This window comes from Chanodichthys erythropterus, chromosome 18, assembly GCF_024489055.1.
Source record: "Chanodichthys erythropterus isolate Z2021 chromosome 18, ASM2448905v1, whole genome shotgun sequence".
In the NCBI taxonomy this organism is placed as follows: Eukaryota; Metazoa; Chordata; class Actinopteri; order Cypriniformes; family Xenocyprididae; genus Chanodichthys; species Chanodichthys erythropterus.
In genome coordinates this window covers 35,016,331-35,038,534 of record NC_090238.1, presented here as the reverse complement: position 1 = coordinate 35,038,534, position 22,204 = coordinate 35,016,331, and the positions used below count along the sequence as shown (strand labels likewise).

General features: G+C 36.7%; 1 protein-coding gene across 7 annotated transcripts; it reads right to left on the bottom strand.

Moving 5' to 3' along the window:
- Positions 1 to 2,841: 2,841 nt before the first annotated feature.
- tmem229b (transmembrane protein 229B) lies at positions 2,842 to 21,476 on the bottom strand. 7 transcript variants are annotated; one of them, XM_067367719.1, is made up of 5 exons: positions 21,198 to 21,476; positions 14,283 to 14,401; positions 14,010 to 14,165; positions 9,323 to 9,429; positions 2,842 to 4,634 (listed from the first exon to the last, which is right to left on the bottom strand). In XM_067367719.1, exon 5 carries the CDS (start codon positions 4,601 to 4,603, stop codon positions 4,019 to 4,021), a length of 585 nt encoding a protein of 194 aa, XP_067223820.1. In that variant the 5' UTR covers positions 4,604 to 4,634; positions 9,323 to 9,429; positions 14,010 to 14,165; positions 14,283 to 14,401; positions 21,198 to 21,476; the 3' UTR covers positions 2,842 to 4,018. The 7 variants fall into 7 exon arrangements, with proteins under 7 accessions (XP_067223820.1, XP_067223815.1, XP_067223816.1 ...); XM_067367714.1 differs by having other exon boundaries at positions 9,328 to 9,429; XM_067367715.1 differs by having other exon boundaries at positions 9,328 to 9,429; positions 14,010 to 14,162.
- Positions 21,477 to 22,204: the final 728 nt, after the last annotated feature.

The window sequence follows — 22,204 nt, the reverse complement described above, 5'->3', positions numbered from 1 at the left end:
TGAGAAAATAATCCATATTACATATAAAACAACACAAATATTACAAATTATGACATTAAAATGAGTGCAAGTCACTCGTATTTCTTAAGGAACACTGCCCAACAGCGACACCCACAGGTAAAGTTACAGCAGGAGTCATGCCTCCCTTTACACTCATAGAAAACCATTAGACCCCCAGCATGCGGTGGGTTTTGTGGGGGGTAATTGAGAATGAATTGGGGCAATGTCTCCATTAATTGGTTATGATTGGTTTGTGCGATAAATCCCGCCTCTTGTTTATGTACACATTCCACGCGTCAGTTTGAATTAACAAATAATGGTGTCAATGGCAAAACTAATTGAAAAGTAAGTAAACAGATCACCCAGTTAGATATCACCGCTTTATGTCACGTCAAAGTCAAACTTGAAATGGACTGAAAGCATGAAGACTGCGGGGTTTAGTGCGATCAGCTTGGTGAAATTAAAAATACAATTCGTGTCTGTGACAGACGGTGTTTACGGAGCATGACTGATGATCCAAAATAGCCTAAGTTGACAATTAAAAAGAAAAACATCAATACACAAATAAAATATATTGTTTAAATTATTATTGCCTTTAGTTATTATTTTGGAATGAATGTAGAAATGCTTAAACTTGGTTTTGATAAATAGAACATTTATTACAATACATTGTTAATGTAAAATTACAAAATAGAATTGTATTTTGTTTCTTTTTTGATGTAAAGTAACATTCATTTAACAAGGAAGATGTGTCGACGTTAAGAGTAATGCACATGAATTTACATTTATTCATAAATAAATAAAAATTGTGCCTCCTCATTTCAGAACACCACTGCATGTCACTCAATACTAGGGGGGTAATAATCTGGCAGGGGGTCGAATTTCGGCACCTGTTGTTGTTCGCTTTGAGTGTAGATCCGGTGAAGGCTAGCGTTTGTAGAAGGCTAGCGTTCCAAGCAGACTGCGGCGTGCATAAACAAACAAACAAACAAACAAAAACTCAAATGTGAGACTACAGACATTTTCCTCTTTGTATATTAATAATTTGATTACAATGTAATACAAACCTTCATTTCATTCAGGAATTTCCCCTCAGGAAGTTTTCTCTCAGAACAAAGAACAAAACCTACTCCAAGACCAAGACCGTTAAGTTCCAGTTTTAACCGATTTGGCACAGACTACCCAGCATTGGGTTACCCAGTGCTGGGTATGTATGTGAGGGGGTTCATTGACATTAAAAAGTACCCAGCAGCTGAGATACAGAAAAACTACCCAGCAACTGGGTAAAAATATGAAAAATAACCCAATAAAAATACTCAGCAGGCTAAACCCAGCATTTTTTAGTGTATGAAAATGTTGCATGGTCTTATTTGTTTAAATTTGCACATTCAAATAACAACACTTATTGCATTCCTTCATCAAATTATCATTGCCGAGGTGAACAGACATAGACATGACATTGAGGAACATCATTACTGCTGATCCTCTGTTGAAATGCTCTTCGCATGAAGGCCCCATCTGTATTATGACATTATAGAGTGTGATTATAATGCAGGAACACAAAGGCAGCTCACCGCTTACAAACAGGACACGTGAAATTTCAAGGGAACAGAATAGCTCTATTCATCAGCACTTGATAATCATTTAAAATTTATAAATATGACAATCATACAGCAAAGAGACAGACATGCGAAGCGCTGTGACCTTACAATGAACTTCAGAACAATAGATGCACAACTGTCAAAGCTATGAAAATAACATGTAATATTTATATTGCACATTTTGTAGAAGGTTAAGATAAAGACTAAGGGCTCGTTCACACAGAATGGCTTCAACAGCAGTGGAATGGGGGGAAAACGCAAGGTCTCGAAATGCGTTTCTTAAAAGTCGAACTGATGTTAACTTGATTGTTTTTTAGAACGGCATGTCATGCGTGATGCTGCAAAAGACTCAAGACTCTAACGCAACGGTCAAACGCGTCCATCTAGTGTGTGTTGATGTAGAAAAACAATTGAAAAGTAAAATGCTCTAAAAAAATGCTGGTTTAAAAACACAATTTGGGTTTAAAATAGACAAACCCAGCAATTGTGTTGTTTTAACCCAAGAGTTGGGTTAAATGTTTGCCCAACCTGCTAGGTAGTTTTATTTAACCCAACTATTGTTTAAAAATTACTGTATGGCTTGCTTAAAATGAACCCAAAATATGTTTAATAAATGAACACTAATAATTAAACAATAAAAAAATATATTAATCACCTTTTGATTATTATTGTTGCCTCTAGGAATTATGTGAATTTAAAATCTATTTGGGGTTTATTTTAAGCCAGTCATATTGTAATTTTTAAACAATAGTTGGGTTAAATAAAACTTCCCAGCATGTTGGGCAAACATTTAACCCAATCACTGAGTTTCTCCATTTTCAACCCAACTTGGTTGTTTTTAACCCAGCATTTTTTAGAGTTTAGCACATTTTGAGTACATTTTAAGCCAGCTATATAATAATTTTTAAACAATAGTTGGGTTAAATAAAACCCAGCAGTTTGGGCAAACATTTAACCCAACCACTGGGCTAAAACAACCCAATCATTGGGTTTGTCCAATTTTAACCCAACATTTTTTAGAGTGTAGTGCATTGGAATGCAAAAACGTATTCCAAAAAAATGTGTGAACAGCCCCTAAGACTTTTTTTTTTTTTTTTTTTTTTCACATTAGAAATGTTTTATAACCAATAATATTGATGGGAAATTGGACAGGACTTGCATTCAGAAATTGGTGGTTTTAATACAGTTTTGTTTGGTCAAAAACAACATAACAAATACAGTAAAGCAAAACTTTCTGGCAAATCCACAACCTGTAACTGTAACCATACGGGTAATACCAAGGTGATGTTGGCATTTTAAAAAATTCACCACAATATTTTTGGTCATTTTCATCCATTATTTAATGGCATATGAGAGACGGATGTGAAATATTTAACATTGACATACCTGAGGTTAGTGAACCTATAATTAATGCCTTTATCGTGACCATTGTTAGATCCCTCAAAACAATTCCTTGAGAATCTAGCACCAGTTCATAAACACACAACAACAACAACATTCTCTCCAGTGAAAACACAGGATGCTGTGATGTTTTCATGGTTTCAGTACTGAGCACCAGGACTCTATATATGTAACAATACAGTACTCCTTTGTGTGTTCATCTCCATGAGAAAATAAAACAACAAAAATATGGAGGAAATAAATAGTACACAACATCGAAGATCAGTTTCTGTATGAAAAAAAATCTCCTGGAAGACAACTTTCATGCACGCTCAAGCACTGACATTTTTTGATGAATATAAAAAAACACCAAATTCAAGTACAAGGCATTGCTTTAGGTTATACAGTATATATACAATACATTTTTAATATATTATCATGACATTTCTTAACTACATTTTAGATATTAATAAATAGCACAAACTAACATTCAAAAGGTAAGCTTTTATCCTAACAGTTACTTGCATTTGCTACTACCATATACATCATGGACACTTCATAATCTAAAAGGACTTGCTTTTTTAAAAGCACTTGATATATATCTTTTTCCTTTCTCTACAAGTGATGTGTCTGCGTTCCTGGTTTTCACAGGTTTTTTTTTTTTTTTTTTGGAGCGAGGGAACACAAGTCATTTGTTTGTCCCCTCCCAGAGTGGATGGACTGGTTTGGGAGGTATGGTGGGAGAGGTGGAGGGTTCGTTCTCATTTTGCCACCAGGCACCACTCCTACTGACAAACCTTGAACTTAACCGCTACTCGCCCGAAGTGAAGACAGTATATGTTGAGCTATAAGGTGGCAAATGAGCGTCCCTCCACGCCAGCTGGACGATATATAATAAATCAGAAAGATCCTCACAGTTGTGCAACTGTCTCAGAGTGACTCTTTCCCTGGAAGCATTTGGGAAAGAGGCTGAGATGTGCGGATAGAGTCATGGGTGACGGGAGGTCTGAGATGGTGAGAAGATGTTGAAAACCTCCTCAATCCACCTTCACGTAGCCGTTTGAGCTGGTTGCCCCTGCTCCGGCTCCTCTTTCTCTCCGCCCACTGCCTGATCCTCCTCCACCGCCTCTGTCCAACCGTTCCTCAGCCTGGCAGGGCTCCACAGCCTCGTCGAAACGCAACCGGAGTGTGTTGCGTATCACTAGTCGCTCGACGATAAAGGAGGCGCAGAACCAAGGCACAGCGTACTCTGCTGTGATCAGGCCCTTGAAGTTATATTTAAACTCAGAGTAGTCCCACGGACAGGCGTTAAACTGCCGCAGCAGCAAACCTGTGCCGAACTCCCACAGGTATGTCCACAATGTGTAAATGATGCAGCGAAGCAGCACATTGCAGCGGTCCCGCAGACAAAGATACATGCGCTCTACGATCAGGATGCAGGTTCCGTAGATGAAGAGCGCCCACACGCTCGTCACACCGGGAAACTTCCAGTTGCAATTCACCACAAACTCCCAGGCAGCCGTGAACATGACTTCACAGAAGTAACCGTGGATGGCGTACAGGTACCACCGAGAGAGGGCAGTAAGTGGCTCAGGGGTCACTGTGGTTGCCATGGTGATCATCTTCCTTTTATTTGGATGTGGAGTTATTAGGCTTAAAAAGTATTTAAAAAAAAGTGTTACAAATCTGCATAATCTGCAACAAAGGCTTCAAAATGGAATACTGGCATTTTGGATTTAAAGGGTTAGTTCACCCAAAAAATGAAAATTCTGTCATTTATTACTCACCCTCATGCCGTTCCACACCCGTAAGACCTTCGTTAATCTTCGGAACACAAATTAAGATATTTTTGATGAAATCCGATGGCTCAGTGAGGCCTGCATAGCCAGCAATCACATTTCCTCTCTCAAGGTCCATTAATGTACTAAACACATATTTAAATCAGTTCATGTGAGTACAGTGGTTCAATATTAAAGGTCCTTTTTTTCGTGTTTTTTTGAAGCTTTGATTGTGTTTATAGTGTGCAATATAACATGTGTTCATGTTTCACGTGTAAAAAAACAGTATTTTTCACGTAATTTACTTATCTGTATACCGCTGTTTCCACTGTCATAAAAACGGGCTGATGACTTCCTTGTTCTATGAAGTCCCTCCTTCAGAAATACGTAACGAGTTCTGATTGTGCCAGCGGTTCCTGTGTTGTGATTCGACAGCAGCTTTTTAGCGAACCTTGCCCGGAAAGGTCACGCCTCTTACCATAACGTGTGCTGCACATAGTTTTACATGTGGATTATTGTGGTGTTGTGCTGAATGAACACAAAAGACAATAATTCCCGAGAGACTGAACTCTTTAATCTCCACAAGCAGCGACAGAAAATGTACAACGTTAGCACTCACTCGACATGGCGACAAACACACTCTACAAATTGTGGGCGGAGGTTAGTCAAAAAACTGTTTTAGTGACATCATTAAAGAAGGAAGTAGAGCGATGTAGTACAAACTGGCCGTTCGATGTAGGCGACTTCTGTTAAATAAAATATCTCGCTTGGCATTGAACTTTGAGCTTTACAATTTTACAGATTTTATTTGTACTCTAACAACAACATTACACACTAACTAAAGTTTGAAACATGGGATCACGAAGAACGGGACCTTTGATATTATAAAGCAACGAGTATATTTAAAAATAAAATAAATAAATAACGACTTATTTAGTGATGGCCGATTTCAAAACACTGCTTAAGGAAGCACCGGAGCATAATGAATCAGTGTGTCGAATCAGCTGTTCGGAGCGCCAAAGTCATGTGATTTCAGCAGTTTGGCTGTTTGACAAGCAATCCAAATCATGATTCGATACGCTGATTCATTATGCTCTGAAGCTTCCTGAAGCAAAATCGGCCATCACTAAATAAGTCGTTATTTTTTTTTTTTTTGGCGCTCCAAAAATATTCTAGTCGCTTTATAATATTAATATTGAACCAGTGAACTCGCATGAACTGATTTAGATGTGTTTTTAGTACCTTTATGGATCTTGAGAGAGGAAAGTGTCAGTGAAAGTCAGTGTCCCTAAGAAGGCCTCACGGAGCCATCGGATTTCAACTAAAATATCTTAATTTGTGTTCCGAAGATTAACGAAGGTCTTACGGGTGTGGAACGGCATGTGGGTAAGTAATCATTTTTGGGTGAACTAACCCTTTAATATTATAATTTATATGTTGAATTTATATTTTTGGAAAAGATGCCACATAGTCTGACGTCATATCACGACCACTGCCGAGTCCGTAGTCTAGTGTGACCATGGCAAAAGGCATTAGCTAAAGGCCAGTTCACACCAAGGACGATAACTATAAAGATAACGATAAAGATGTAGTTCTAAAAATCATTCTCAATATTAAAGAATTGAAGAGTCCACACCACAGATATAATAACGGCACAGAGAACTGATATCGTTGGAATGACTTTCAGAATGATTTTATCCAGCTGATGAACGATAAAACCATTGACAACCAATCAGAATCCATCCTGTTGTAATGAGCCCGAGCATTTAAAGTGAAAGACAAGAATGCGCTTAGAATAACAGAACGATATTGTGTGGATGCTAATATAGTTAACTTTAGTTATCGTTCTTGGTGTGAACGGGACTTAAAGGTGCAGTAAATGATTTTTCAGAAACACTGTTGAAAGTGGATAGGACTGAGCACCACAACAAACATGTAGCCAATCAGCAGTAGGGAGCGTTTCCACTTATGACGGAGGGGGAGAGAGAGTGAGCAAGAGGGAGATTTGAAGAAAGACTGTAGAAAAAGAGATGGCTGAGAGACATTAAAAAAAGCCGAAAAGTTCAGAGGAATATCACTGGAAAAAAAAAGGCTAGGACCCGTGTTAACATTATAAAAGCTTTCCAGCCCTGGAGAGACCTACAGTAAGCAGGAAGGCCTGAAAACGGATGCTGAGCAGTGTTTGAGAAAGTTACTTTTAAAAGTAATGGATTACAATATTGAGTTACTCCCTAAAAAAAGTAACTAATTGTGTTGCATAGTTGCTTTTTATGGAAAGTAATGTATTACATTACTTTTGCATTACTTTTTGTCACCTGAGCTGAGCTTGCATGTTGTTTTAATTTTAACAAAAAATAAAAGTTCTATTTTTGGTAAAACTTAAAGGTGCCATCGAATTGAAAATGTAATTTACCTTGGCATAGTTGAATAACACGAGTTCAGTACATGGAAATTACATACAGTGAGTCTCAAACTCCATTGTTTCCTCCTTCTTATATAAATCTCATTTGTTTAAAAGACCTCCGAAGAACAGGCGAATCTCAACATAACACTGACTGTTACATAACAGTCGGGATCATTAATATGTATGACCCCAATATTTGCATATGCCAGCCCATGTTCAAGGCATTAGACAAGGGCAGCCAGTATTAACGTCTGGATCTGTGCACAGCTGAATCATCAGACTAGGTAAGCAAGCAAGAAAAACAGTGAAAAATGGCAGATGGAGCAATAATAACTGACATGATCCATGATATCATGATATTTTTAGTGATATTTGTAAATTGTCTTTCTAAATGTTTCGTTATCATGTTGCTAATGTACTGTTAAATGTGGTTAAAGTTACCATCGTTTCTTACTGTATTCACGGAGACAAGAGCCGTCGCTATTTTCATTTTTTAACACTTGCAGTCTGTATAATTCATAAACACAACTTCATTCTTTATAAATCTCTCCAACAGTGTGTAATGTTAGCTTTAGCCACGGAGCACCATCAAACTAATTCAGAATCAAATGTAAACATCCAAATAAATACCATACTTATGCGATTAGACATGCTGCATGACGAACACTTTGTAAAGATCCATTATATTATAATTTATAATTAGCTGTGTGAACTTTGTTTATGCAATGATAGAGTCAAGAGCTCGGGAGGGGGCGGAGAGCGCAAGCATTTAAAGGGGCCGCAGCCTGAATCGGCGCATTTCTAATTATGCCTCAAAATAGGCAGTTAAAAAAATTTATTAAAAATAATCTATGGGGTATTTTAAGCTGAAACTTCACAGACACATTCAGGGGACACCTTAGACTTGTATTACATCTTGTAAAAAAACGTTTGATGGCACCATTAAGTCTCTTTCACAGCAAAAGTGAAATAAGCCTCAGGCTGAAGAAAATGCAAATTCATGCCTGTACAGTAGAGGGCGCAGCAATAAAAACAAAAAAAATGAAACAAATGTGATGTTTAACTGCAGTCATTTTTTGCTTATTGGTATGGTTGAATTGGATCATTGAGGGTCAGCAGCAAAGACATTGGCTAATAAAGTGAGATTAAATACAAAGTATATTTGTGTAATTTTCATCTTTGCTTTATTTTTCGCGAAGCATTATTTTGCTTCGCTTCTCCTATGTTAAAAGAGACACTCTTGCATAGCGTGTTTGTGCATTTCGGGGCGGAGCAATAAAGTGTTCAACTACGATTTTGAGAAATCTCATAATGCACCTTTAACATGACATTAAAAAGTTACTATAGTTTAAAAACCTGTAGTATTGAGTGGCATCTTTAATGTAAAAGGACTCTCCGAAATTACCACTGGTAAAATATGTTCTACTAAAATGAAACAGATCCAATTTATATACTGCTAGCAAAACATTTTATTTTGTTAAAACACATGGTTACTTTTGAATGGCCGTCAATAGAAAAAAGCATGTAAGTTACACGAACAGGGGTCACTTGAGGACATAAGAGAAAAAAATAACTGATCTTAGTATGTAAATCCATGCACATATGCATTACGCACACACTCCACAAAGCTTAAAATACAGTATCATGTGTTGAAGGGCCTATGGAGAGCTTAAAGTCCTCAAAACAGCTCATCTGTGTACAACATCAGAGTGAAACTGTAGAGGTGACTGGTCAATTCTAAGGCAATTACGACTCTTTTGATATTCAACTGTTGCTGGAGATGTGTGTGAAACTGAATTAGAGGTGAATGCGATCTCATTACGAGCTATCAATTACAATTTGGTTACTTGCCATTTAGCAAATGTTTTTCTCAGCCAAAGCTGCTTACAGCAGGCTAATTGTAGGGACAGTCAGCTGAGAGTGTATGAAGGTTAAGTGTCTTGCTCCAAGGGCATCGTGGGAAGCCAGGTGACTCAATAAGTCAGACCTCCTGGGGTCGAACACAAACCTTTACACCACAAGTCTACCATCACATTTAAAATATATCTGCTAAGCCAATTACTAATATAACCTGTACTGTGAGTACTGAGGATTTATTTGATGGGGAGGTTATGTAGGGAAACGAGAGAGGGGGGGAAAGTCATTTTTGCAGATTTTACCCAACCTGCTGACTGGCAGTCTCAATGTCCACACTCAACACCGTCTGTCAGAGTCCAAGGAGAGCGGTACTGAGATCAGCTGTCAATGCCGATGTTGTACTCATGTACTGAAAAGAAAAGAAAAAAAACAACATTACCATCCTGTTAAATTGAGTGAAGTACCACCTTTGTTTTAAAGAATAATGGCGCATAAGCTTCTGACATGCCATCGATCACTACAGACAGTCATTTCAATTGAAATGTGAAAACAAACAGTTATTTATAGACTTCTTCTTGTATTTTTTCCAATTACATTCTTCCATACAAATGTTCTATTTGAGCTATAAAGTTGTCTAAATTATCCCTTCAGTGGTGCTGTTTCAGACAGATAAGCTTCAAGTTATATGTTGGTAACCTCACATGTATGAGTCACTGGGTTTATCAGGTTTACATTCTCATGACAGAGTTTGAAAGAATGGATATAGTTTTGCACAGACAAAAAAGTAAAGAAAAAGAAAAGTGATATTACTCTAGTATCATGTCAGCGTGGACCTGTGCATGCTTAACATTTACACCAAAACAAACACTCAAACTAGCTCTGGAAAGAAAATCTTCAGTTTACTATAAGCAAATCTCTTAGTTCCTCAACAGTGGCAAAATATACAGTACAGCCCTATAGGATTAGATAATGGATACAGTAAGTGTCTTATTAATTGGCTATGAAAGCACACATACTGTATGTTGTTAAGGGAAAACTTTATTTTAATAAATTTCCCTTTGTGAGATTGTTGAGGGAATCTGATAGTAGTCTTTTAAAGGGTTAGTCCACCCCAAAATTAATTGTTTTTGTTATTAATTACTCACCCTCATGTCGTTCCAAACCCGTAAGACGTTCATTCATCTTCTGAACACAAATTAAAATGTTTTTGATGAAATCCGTGAGCTATCTGGCCTCCGATAGAACTACTCTAGTGGACTATTTTAACAATGTCTTTACTACCATTGTGGGCCTTGAAAGTAGTAATTGTGTTAGTCTATCGGAGACCAGAAAGCTTTCATATTTCATCAAAAATATCTTAATTTGTGTTCCGAAGAAGGTCTTACGGGTGTGGAACGGCATGAGGGTGAGTAATTAATGACAGAATTTCCATTTTTGGGTGAACTAACCCTTTAAGTCTATTTATATAAATCATTATTATATATTACAATAATTATACATACAGTTCCGGTCAAAAAATGTAGGGTTAAAATTTTTTTTTTTTTTTTATGTTTTTTTAAATAAGTCTCTTATGTTCACAACGGATGCGTTTCTTTGATCATAAATACAATAAAAACAGTAATATTGTGAAATACTAAATACAATTTAAAATAATTGTTTTTATTTGAATACATTTTAAAATGTAATTTATTCCTGTTATGCAAAGCACCATTTCTTCTTATTATCGATGTTGAAAACGGTTGTACTGCTTCATAATTTTTTCGTAAACTGTGATGCATTTTTTTCGCAGGATTTTTATGATTCAAAAGAACAGTATTTATTTTAAAAATATGTTTTTGTAACAATGTAAAAGTATTTACTGTCAGTTTTTATTAATTTAATGCATCCTACTAAATATAAGTACTAATATTCATTCAAAAAAAAAAAAATCCCAAATCTTACATAACATTTAACAATACTGTTCTAATATTATTATTATTATTTTAAATTTATGATTACATTTTTGGTTTTACCATTTAAACAATACTGTTTTGATAGACATTGTTCAGTCAGAGTTTTTTTAAACCTAAGAAAGAAAGAGTAAGAGATTGTAGGTGTTATAAATAACACTTGATTAAAACTGCATTTCATACTTGAAAACTCCAAAGGTTTTATCAGCGTAACTCCATGAGAGTGCAGCACACATTGCTAAAAGGGTGATATTCTGCACTCTAATGGAAAGCCCATTATGAAATATTAATCTATGCATTGAGATAAGACACAGCTCTTGTGCCACAATAGAAGTGCTCAATCATCCGGACAACCTGGAGGCACTGAAAAGAGTCTGATACAGAGCCCAGTGCATGCTACGGTGTTTACATGTTGTGTTTGTATCCCATCCCCCTCATTTACTGGCCTTGCAGTCTGCATTGCTATTGATCGCCTCCTGTCAAACCTCTATTGACCTTCGCAGCAACCTGAACAGGGCAGTCACTGATGTCAGCCTGGCCATCACTATACTAGACAGACACGCAAGCTCAGCTGCACAGATCAGCATCAAAACAGAACGACTTCTGAAAGTGCTGGATTATATGACATTGGATGATGAGAATTGGTTGTGTCTAGCCGACAGGGAAACGTTGTGTAATGTGCAACCAATAAAAAGAGGAACTGGTTGAAGAAATAGTGTTTTAGTGAGGGCAAAATACATGTGAAGTTCATGTATAATATGCAGTAAGAATGTGCATCAAATTTGAATAAATAGACAAAGAGTTTCAGCAAATAATGCTCAATCGACAGCATTCATGACATTAGGTTGATTGATTACCACAAGCAATTATTATTATTAGACAAATCTCTAATTTTCTTTTAACCTGAAATGAATGTTATGTGAGGCACTTATATATTGGATTTGGAAGATTTGAAAGCAGAAATGTGACGCTTATTTTATAAAAGCACTTCTATTGAGTCTTCTGTTAATTATTTGAGCTGTAAAGCTTTTTAAATACTTTTGTACAGTCTTTTTGGGGTTTGAAGTTTTGAAGTTTAGTTTGAAAATTAGATGTAACTTTACAAAGAGAGGTAGTATTTTTTTTTTTTTTTACACTAAAATCACCTTAAAGGAATAGTTCACCCAAAAATGAAAATTCAGTCATTAATTACTCACCCTCATGTCGTTCCATGTCGACTTTCGTTCAGCTTCAGAACACAAATGAAGATCTTTTTGATGAAATCTGACAGCTCTCTGTCCCTCCATTGACAGCTACACAACTGATGCTTCAAAAAGTTCATAAAGAAATCGTAAAAAAAGCGTTTTAGTCCAAATTTTCTGAAGAGACTCGATCACTTTATATGATGAAAAGACTGAATTTAGGCTTTTATTCACATATAAACATTGACCAGCAAACACAAGAATGAACCTCATTGGTTCTTGAGGAAGCTCAAACGTGTTGTAACACAAGAATGAACCTCATTGGTTCTCGTACATCAAGCAAAAATTCCGTAAAGAGCTTCCGTTTACCACAACTGATGTGCGAGTTGATGAATGTTTACATGTAACATCTCTTCAGTCTCTTCAGAAAATTTGGACTAAACCACTCAATTCATGTGGATTATTTTTATGATCTCTTTATGAACTTTTTGAAGCATCAAAGTGGTAGTCGCATAGCTGTCTATGGAGGGACAGAAAACTCTCCGATTTCATCAAAAATATCTTAATTTGTGTTTTCAATCAAATTTTTGGGTGAACTATCCCTTTAACACTCATATTGTTTACATCTTGTTGTGACTATTGAAATTGTGAGTATTTTAATGATGTTTTATTAACAAAGCTTGGGAGGACGTTCAGATAATCCACCCAATCAGCGCTAGGAGGCCTATTTATAAATAGCTGACTCACCTCTGTCCAACGACAGTTTTCCTGCATCCCTCCACTCCAACTCCTCACTCTTAACTTTTCCTATCCCAGCCAGGGATGGGGAGGGGTACTCTGGGTCAGACAGCACACCAAATACTCTTTACTCTATTTGATTATTTGTAAGTGTGAACTTGTGAAACGATTATGGATTGACCCCACTTCCATTGTAAGCGCCTCAGCACTGTAACCCAGGTTTTTGCTTTTTAAAATAAAACAAAGAAGAAATGGAAATTACTTTTTGTGGTAATCAACATTATACCACAAGTGCTGTTGTTTGAGCTTAACTTGTACCAAAGTCCCTTTAAGACAAGTCATTTCACTCGGCGGCCATCTTTGAAATGCCTCTCGGGCATTCTGGGCATCATGCAGCTCCTATCTCTTTGAATGGGGAAACATCAAATTCTCCAAAACTGTTCGCCAACCTTACGATTAAATTTCATATTTGAAATCACCAATGAAATCTAACAACAACCGGCTCATAAATTTAGTTTCTAAACACTCGAATCATGACAAAAAAAAACTGTATTTTTCAGGCTGGATCAAGCTAATGCGCATGCGCAGACCTAAATGCGCGTCTCTTCGGAGGCGCGCGTCTGACTGTTTCTATAGAAACCGGTGATTCTAACGGCCGCGAAGCTGCGAAGTGACGCGATGACTTTACCAGTCGGCGATTGGCTCTTATTTAGAAGGCGGGACTTATTCCGCCATATTGCGCGTTACACTTTCTCCCATTCAAAACAATACGAGTGTGTTATTCTATAGTCTTTGCTTGTACTGAACCCAAAACACCAATTACCATTTTCTGCAAATAAATAAAGCTGAAATAAAATAAAATATACACTGATGAGCCAAAACATTATGAACAGTCACAGGTGAAGCAAATATCATAATGATTCATTGATCATCTCCTAACAAGGCCACATATTAAGGTCTGGGCAGATTAGGAGGTAAGCAAACAATCAGTTCTCATAATCAACATGTTGGATGCAGGAGAAATGGGCATGAATAAAGATATGAGTGACTGGACCAAATTGTTGGACCAAAGCAACAGACAAGGACCAAATTGTGATGACAAGGCGACTGGATCAGAGTACCTCTGAAACGGCAAGGCTTGTGGGTTGCTCCCGGACTGCAGGGACAAACCACAAACCGGCGACAGGGTGTTCATCGATGTTCATCGTGCCCAAGGCTCATCGATGCACAAGGGCAGCAAAGGCTATCCCGTCTGGTCTGAGCCAACAGAAGGTCTACTGTGGCACAAGTCACAAAATTTGAATGATGGTTATGGGAGGAATGTGTCACAACACTCTGCTGTGTAACCAATCAGAGTGAATGTGATGACCCTGTCCACCGTCAAAAGCACCTACAATGGGCACATGAGCATCGGAACTGGACCTCGGAGCAGTGGAAGAAGGTCGCCTGGTCCGAAGAGTCCCGTTTTCTTTTACATCATGTGGACGGCCATGTACTTAGAAATGCTGCCTAACTGAAATAAAATAAGTTTAAAGGGTTAGTTCACCCAAAAATTAAAATGATGTCATTTATTACTCAACATCATGATGTTCCACACCCATAAGACCTTTGTTCATCTTCAGAACACAAATTAGAATATTTTGATAAAATCCAATGGCTCAGTGAGGCCTGCATTGATAGCAAGATAATTAACTCTTTCAGATGCCCAGAAAGCTACTAAAGACATATTTAAAACAGATCATATGACTACAGTGGTTCAACCTTAATGTTATGAAGGTACGAGAATACTTTTTGTGCACCAAAAAAACAAAATATGGATTTATTCAACAATATCTAGTGATGGGCGATTTCAAAACACTGCTTCATGAAGCTTCGAAGCTTTACGAATCTTTTGTTTCAAATCAGTGGTTCGGAGCGTGTATCAAACTGCCAAAGTCATGTGAACCATTAAAATTTTGAAAACACTTATGATGTAATGAAGCCTCATTTGAAATCACAGGTTTTGGCGCTCCGAACCACTGATTAAAGTCGTTATTTTGGTGCACAAAAAGTATTCTCGTCACTTTATAATAATAATAAACATGATCTGTTTTAAATATGTCTTTAGTAACTTTCTGGGCATCTGAAAAATGAAATGATCTTGCTGTCAATGCAGCCCTCACTGAGCCATCTGATTTTTTCAAAAATATCTTAATTTGTGTTCTGAAGATAAACGAAGGTCTTACAGGTGTGGAACGACATGAGGGTGAGGAATTAATGACAGAATTTTCATTTTTTGGGTGAACTAACCCTTTAAGTTAAAATACCAGTGTTTCCCATTTATTTGTGGAGGTCCACCACAATATCAACATTGACTGGCACAAATTGTTTTCCAGGTCAAAATAAAAGCTCACATTTATCTCTTTCAAGTATAGAAATTAGGATAAAACTAATTATGAAAGTTTAATTTATTTTTCAGTGCATTTGTTTTACAATATATTACTGCCATAGGAATAATATTATAATTATTATTATTATGTAGTGTAATGTAAGCTGAGATTTAAAGTTCGGGTGCAAGTCAATGCATAGACCTTTTTCTTACTTTGAACTCTCAAAGTGCACCAGATTGATGAATTTAACTTTAAAATGTATTTTTTATCACCACACCCACCACAGTTTCACAAATTCCTGTGGGAAACACTGAAATATGAATAAAAAATAATTACATAATACTAAAATAACATTAATAACTTATTCATTTAATAAGACTTACAGCACACAAGGATGGACATATGGACTACTTTTTATGGTGAGAGTGCCTGGTTCTTGCTTCCATCATATATGAACATTTTGCAAAATTTTTTTTTTTTTTTTTGTGAACTGTGCCTTTAAGTGCCTATTTGATTACTATGAAAATGTCAGACATAATAAAGGTTACACTATCCCCGTTGTTTGGTTTTTACTCTGTCTTTCCTTTGTCAATATATCAGCTACACACCTGCCAAGAGAACAATGGCACATCAATGACAGGGACAATATGCGATAACTTTATCCTTTGCCACACTGGAATGACCGGCTCCGATGCATTCTTATAGTCGCTATTTCTAGAGGTGACTGTTGAGAGCTCTGGTCTCTTGCCATGAGTTCACTCCACTCTGCACAAATATAAATGGCAATGGATCAATAGCGCACACAGCTCAGTTACTCTAGACAGCACCTTGGCTCCAGGCCACACACAGACTTCATTCTCCTCATCAGGTACGAGAAGTGCTGCTGATAAGGTCTGTTAAGTGATGATCATGTTTCAGATGGAGGCAGAACCAGTTTCATTAAATTCTTCAGCATGGGGCGGACAATTCATCCTGAGTTTCACTCGTTAGCATGTTTAATGAGCCTAATGAGGCACAAACGAAACATAATGCATAACATAGTGGCTGAAAGCTGTTAGTAACTGGGAGTGGCTAAATAATTATTGGTTGACTGATATGTGATTTTCAGATATATATATTATTATTATTATTATTATGCAATACAATTTAATAATCTGAAATGATACATATGCAAAATTGTGGACATTAAATGATCGCTTATTTTATATAATATTATCATGAAAATGCTACTTGGATCATTCCATGTCAATGCCCTGGCTAAAAATTTTGATTTTGATTTTTTTCTGGTTAAAATACATAAATGTCTTCAGAAAGCCCAAATATTAAATGTCATGGATGTATATCATTTACTGAGTAATCCTCTATTTTGAAGAGGGGGGTCAAAATGACAATTTTTACCTGAGCCAGATTTTTTTATTTCTAAAAATGACTTTAGAAAGATGGCAGCATCATTATTTTATTTTTACACAGAGATTAGTAGGTCTATTAGTAAAATCTGTCGACCTTATCAATCTCTGTTTCATTATATGCCAACAGTGACAGTTCAAAAATGGCAAAAAGCACGTTTTTTGCCTCATGTTTGCATGCTTCTAACTCAAGAAGTATCAAAGATATCTTAATATCCTTTAAGATTCTGGTTCTTAACTAATTTGTCTTTTGCTATCTTAATGTTTAAGGCCCAATATGGTTCATTTACAGGGATATTGAGATGTTAATGCGGGTCCATGAGTAAATTGTTAAATTGCACACATTTTCAGGGGTCAAAACCTAAATGTGGGTCACTTTTCATACAGCTGATACTTTTTTCTTTTATAGAGGAACATCTGAAGAACAAATAATGTTGAAACTAGAAGCGTTTCTTGATTATTTTTTTTCTGTCAACACAATTGCATAGATTATGCTTGAGTTTCATACATACATATTGTTTTTTTTATTTTCAGAGTTTGCGTGCCCATAAGAGTATTAAAGATATCTTAATATCCTTCTAGATTCTCATTCTTAATAAACTTTTCTTTGGCAATCTTCATTTTTAAGGCCCTATATAGTTCAATCCCATAGATATTTGGACCCCAATGTGACTCCATGTCCAAACTTGAATTTTACCCATTTTTAATAGTCAAAAACCAAATGTGGGTAACCTTTCAAACAGCTTTTCAAAAATGTATTTGAAGAACAAAATACTGAAACTAGAAATGTATTGTTTCCCTCTATCAAAACAAGTGCATACAACACACCTCTCTGAGTGCCAAAAAAGTATTTTTCTAAAGTGTTTCCGTGTCTGTAACTCATGTTAAAGCTATCTTTATATAATTTTAGATACTGGTTCCTATGAAACTTTTTCTTTTGGAATCTCCATTTTTTAAGGTCTTATATGGTTCAATCCCAGGGGTTTTGGGATGTCAATGCGGTAACATGTAGTTGCGATACTTGCATATTTGAACTCTTGTTAACATGAACAAAATCACATCTTTCAAATATCCCTGAAACTAATTCATATAGATATACACTTTTGAAAGTAAATTTATGTGCCTTAACTTTACCATTACAGTGTATTTTTGGCACACAGGGAGTTTTTTTCATAGAAGGAAACAAGTTACATTTCTAGTTTCAACATTATTTATTCTTCAGAAATTCCCCCTTTAAGTATCAGCTGTGTGCAAAGTGACTCACATTTGGTTTTTGACCACTGAAAATGGTTAAAATTCAACTATATGAACATGGGATCAACATTGAGATCCCCATGTTTATGGGATTGGACCATATTGAGCCTTGAAGATTTCTAAAAGAATAGTTTGTTAAGAACCAGAATCTAAAAATCATATTGAGATATGTTTAATACTTTTTGAGTTACAGGTACGCAAACTTTGTAAAAACAGTATTCATGGCACTCAGACAGGAATGCTCTGTTTGACAGAAATAAGCGAGATACATTTCTAGTTTAAACATTGTCTTCAGCTGTTCATCTTTAAAAAAAAAAAAGAATCCGCTGTATGAAAAGTGAACCACATTTGGCTTTTAAGAATCAAAATGTGCACAATTTAACAATACACTCTTAGAGCTACATTGAGATCCCAAAATCTTTGGAACTGAACCATTTTGGGGACCTAAATATATGGATAGCAAAAGGAAAGTTTGTTAAGAACCAGAATCTAAAATAATAGTTTTAATTACTTCATGAGTTACAGACACGGAAACACTTTAGAAAAATACTTTTTTGGCACTCAGAGAGGTGTGTTGTATGCACTTGTTTTGATAGAGGGAAACGATACATTTCTAGTTTCAGTATTTTGTTCTTCAAACATTTTTCTTTAAACACATTAACTGAGTTGTTTGAAAAGTTACCCACATTTGGTTTTTGACCATTAAAAATGGGTAAAAATCAACAGGTTGGACATGAAATCACATCGGGGTCCCAATATCTATGGGACTGAACTATATAGGGCCTTAAAAATGAAGTTTGCCAAAGAAAAGTTTACTAAGAATGAGAATCTAGAAGGATATTAAGACATCTTTAATACTCATAGAGTTACAGGAACGCAAACTCTAAAAAATAAAAAACAATATGTATGGAAGTGGGCAAGAAGTGCTTTTTCCCCTTTTTGAACAGTCACCGTTGGCATATACTGCAACAAAGATTGCTAAAGGCGACAGATTTTACTAATAGACCTACCAGTCTCTGTGTAAAAATTAAATAATGATGCTGCCATCTTTCTAAAGTCATTTTCACCCCCTCTAATTTTGGCACCAAAATCACAGGTGAAAATGGTCATTTTGACCCCCCTTCTACAAAATAGTGAATTACTCAGTAATATACATCTGTGACTTATAATATTTTGGCTTTCATCATGTTTATGTTTGTATTTCTTCATAAAAATATTAACAAAATCAAAAATTTGGTTGATTTGACACGGAATGACCTACTAGTGTTGTTATTGTTAAAGGATTAGTTCACTTTCAAATAAAATTTTCCTGATAATTTACTCACCCTCATGTCATCCAAGATGTTCATGTCTTTCTTTCTTCAGTCGAAAAAAATTAAGATTTTTGATGAAAACATTCCAGGATTTTTCTCCTTATAGTGGACTTCAATGGGCACCAAATGGTTGAAGGTCAAAATTAGTTTCAGTGCAGCTTCAAAGAGCTTTAAACAATGCCAGACGAGGAATAAGGGTCTTATCTAGAGAAACGATCAGTCATTTTCGAAAAAAAAACCCCAACTGTATATACTTTATAAACACAAATGATCACCTTGTACGTGCTTCCGCTTTCTGTATTCTTCAAAAAGCTTACGCCGTATGTCCTACGCCTTCCCTATTCAACTTACAGAACGAACGTGGTGCCAGTTTCGTTTTTTTCCAATCGTTTCGCTAGATAAGACTCTTATTCCTCGTCTGGTATCGTTTAAAGCCCTTTGAAGCTGCACTGAAACTGTAATTTTGACCTTCAACCATTTGGAGTCCATTGAAGTCCACTATAAGGAGAATAATCCTGGAATGTTTTCATCAAAAACCTTTGAATGAAGAATGAAAGACATGAACATCTTGGATGACATGGGGGTGAGTAAATTATCAGGAAAATTTTATTTGAAAGTGGATTAATCCTTTAACTAAAACTATTTAAAAATGCTGTTAAATGAATTAAAGCTGAAATAATCATGTTGGATCAGGACCACCCAGCTCTGCTCTGTAGCCCGGCCAGTTATATACTTTTTACTTCAAGTGATCATGAAGCAGCCCAAGAGCTTTCAGGACCACAAGTATGTCCCAGACCCTCCAGGGTCAGTGCCAAGAGATTAACAACTTCAGAGCCTTAATAAGCCAGGGTTAGTCACATGACTGCACCAAGCCACAGTGATGTTAAAACAGACTGACACAGCAAGACTTTGATTCCACCATGGAGAATAAAATAATGACAACCCAACATTTACCATAATTACACATCTTAAATGCTATTTTGAGAAGCAAGATTGAGATGTGGCCTGCGTGCAGTGCAGCCAGTGGAGCTGATCTTCCACACTAAACACTAAATCCCCAGTTTTAATCAAGTCAGCTTTGAGTGTCTTTGATCTCACGCTGCTGATGTAAGTGGGGCTTCAGCTTAGCGCTATGAAATATGAGGACAGAGTCAGCGTAGTAAATATTGACCCATCCAAAACTATCCCGGAACGACCTCTTAAAGGGCACGTGTCGTATTTATATAGGCTTTACCCTGCTGTAATATTAGGTGACTGAGATGGAACAAGTGCCAAAGGTCTGTTTATAACCAGTGACCCCAATATGTGTGAAGAACTTGAACTCTTTGGTTTGTTTAGTCAAAATACGGCCTATTTCTGAAGTGTCATCAAATATGATGCGAATGCATTTCGCATCTGATGTGTTAATAAGAACTGTTTGGGGGGTGTAAATCTGGGGGGTTTCTTACAAGACCGAATATACCGCAGTCGTGACAGCAGAACCGCTCGGATGCGCAGCGCAGGCCTCCATGACAACCGAGCACTGCAGCGCTGCGCCGCCTGCGCAGACACAACTGTACACTTCCATACTGTACGAAAGAACACAACTGTGTGATTTATAACAGTGTGAATCTAGAACATTACATTTCCTAGTTTAAAAATGACGTTAAATAAAGTTCCCAATGTACTGTATCTGACAACCAAGAAACAATATAGGCAGAATCAACATCGCAAATGGTCAAACTTTAGCCAGATTTTAGATTTAAGCGCAAATGAATGCGTTTAAGATGAAGTGCGCGATGGAGATGGCAGCATTTGACTTCCTCGTTCGCCTGTTTATGTGATGATAACAGAGAGCTGGTGTCCGAGAAAACATTCAGAAAGGTGCACTGAATGACACCGGTTTACTCCTGACTCTGTCTAGCGTAAATTGTAGGATAAGCCATGCTGGAAACCCCTGAAACATCGTAAAAGCCGGTCAGACTTACCTTATTATTCTTCCGCTGATGTAGAACTAGAGGAGCCGGGCCTCATTTTGGTGTAAAACAAAAGAATTACACAGAAAACCGGTGCATTTGTGGCCGTCTCTCTCTCTCTTTCTCTCCTCTCGCTGCTGTCCGGTGATAACTGACATATTTTACTCCACTGCAGCAGTAACAGCACATGCTCAGACACCGGCTGTGTTTCAAAACACTGTGAGCTGCCTATCTAGTACTAGAGATGTCCGTTTCGCCATTGAATCGTTCTTTAGAATCGGATCTTTGTGATGATTTGGTTGAATCGCTTCATAAAGCTGGACTTCGTTCATGAATGGAACTTAATAGGTTCGATTGGCTCTTGTTCACTGATTCAAATGAATCAAGAACCGTATCCATCGAGCATGAATTGATTCATAATGAGCCAAGAACCGAGTGAACCGAGTGAATCGACTTGTATGGGAATTTGATCAAAGCAGCACATACTGTATGAAACTTTTAATAGTATAATTTTAGTAGCCTATAGTTGTAAATTGTAGAATTTACATTGTAAAACATAATATTATTATGCTGTCATTGGCTTTGTTTTTATGAGCTAGCTGAACTGGAAACTGGGAAAGAAATTACAAAAAACAATTAATAAAACGTAATCATTCCTAATATGGCTTTTTGAAACATTTTAGGACACGTGACGACGTCATTACGCCAAAGCATAAAAAAAATAATTTAACTTTTTTTTTTGAAAGAACTAATTCACGGAAATTTTAAAAACACCTTTCTATCCTATTAGGCACAACACCGGAATACACGTAATATTTATGCAATACACACTCATTTCGAAGGCCGCATCCTCCGGAGGTCGCATTTGAAGGCTGCATACGTCATTAAAGGGTTAGTTCACCCAAAAATTAGAATTCTGTCATTAATTACTCACCCTCATGTCGTTCCACACCTGTAAGACCTTCGTTAATCTTCGGAACACAAATTAAGTTATTTTTGTTGAAATACAATGGCTCAGT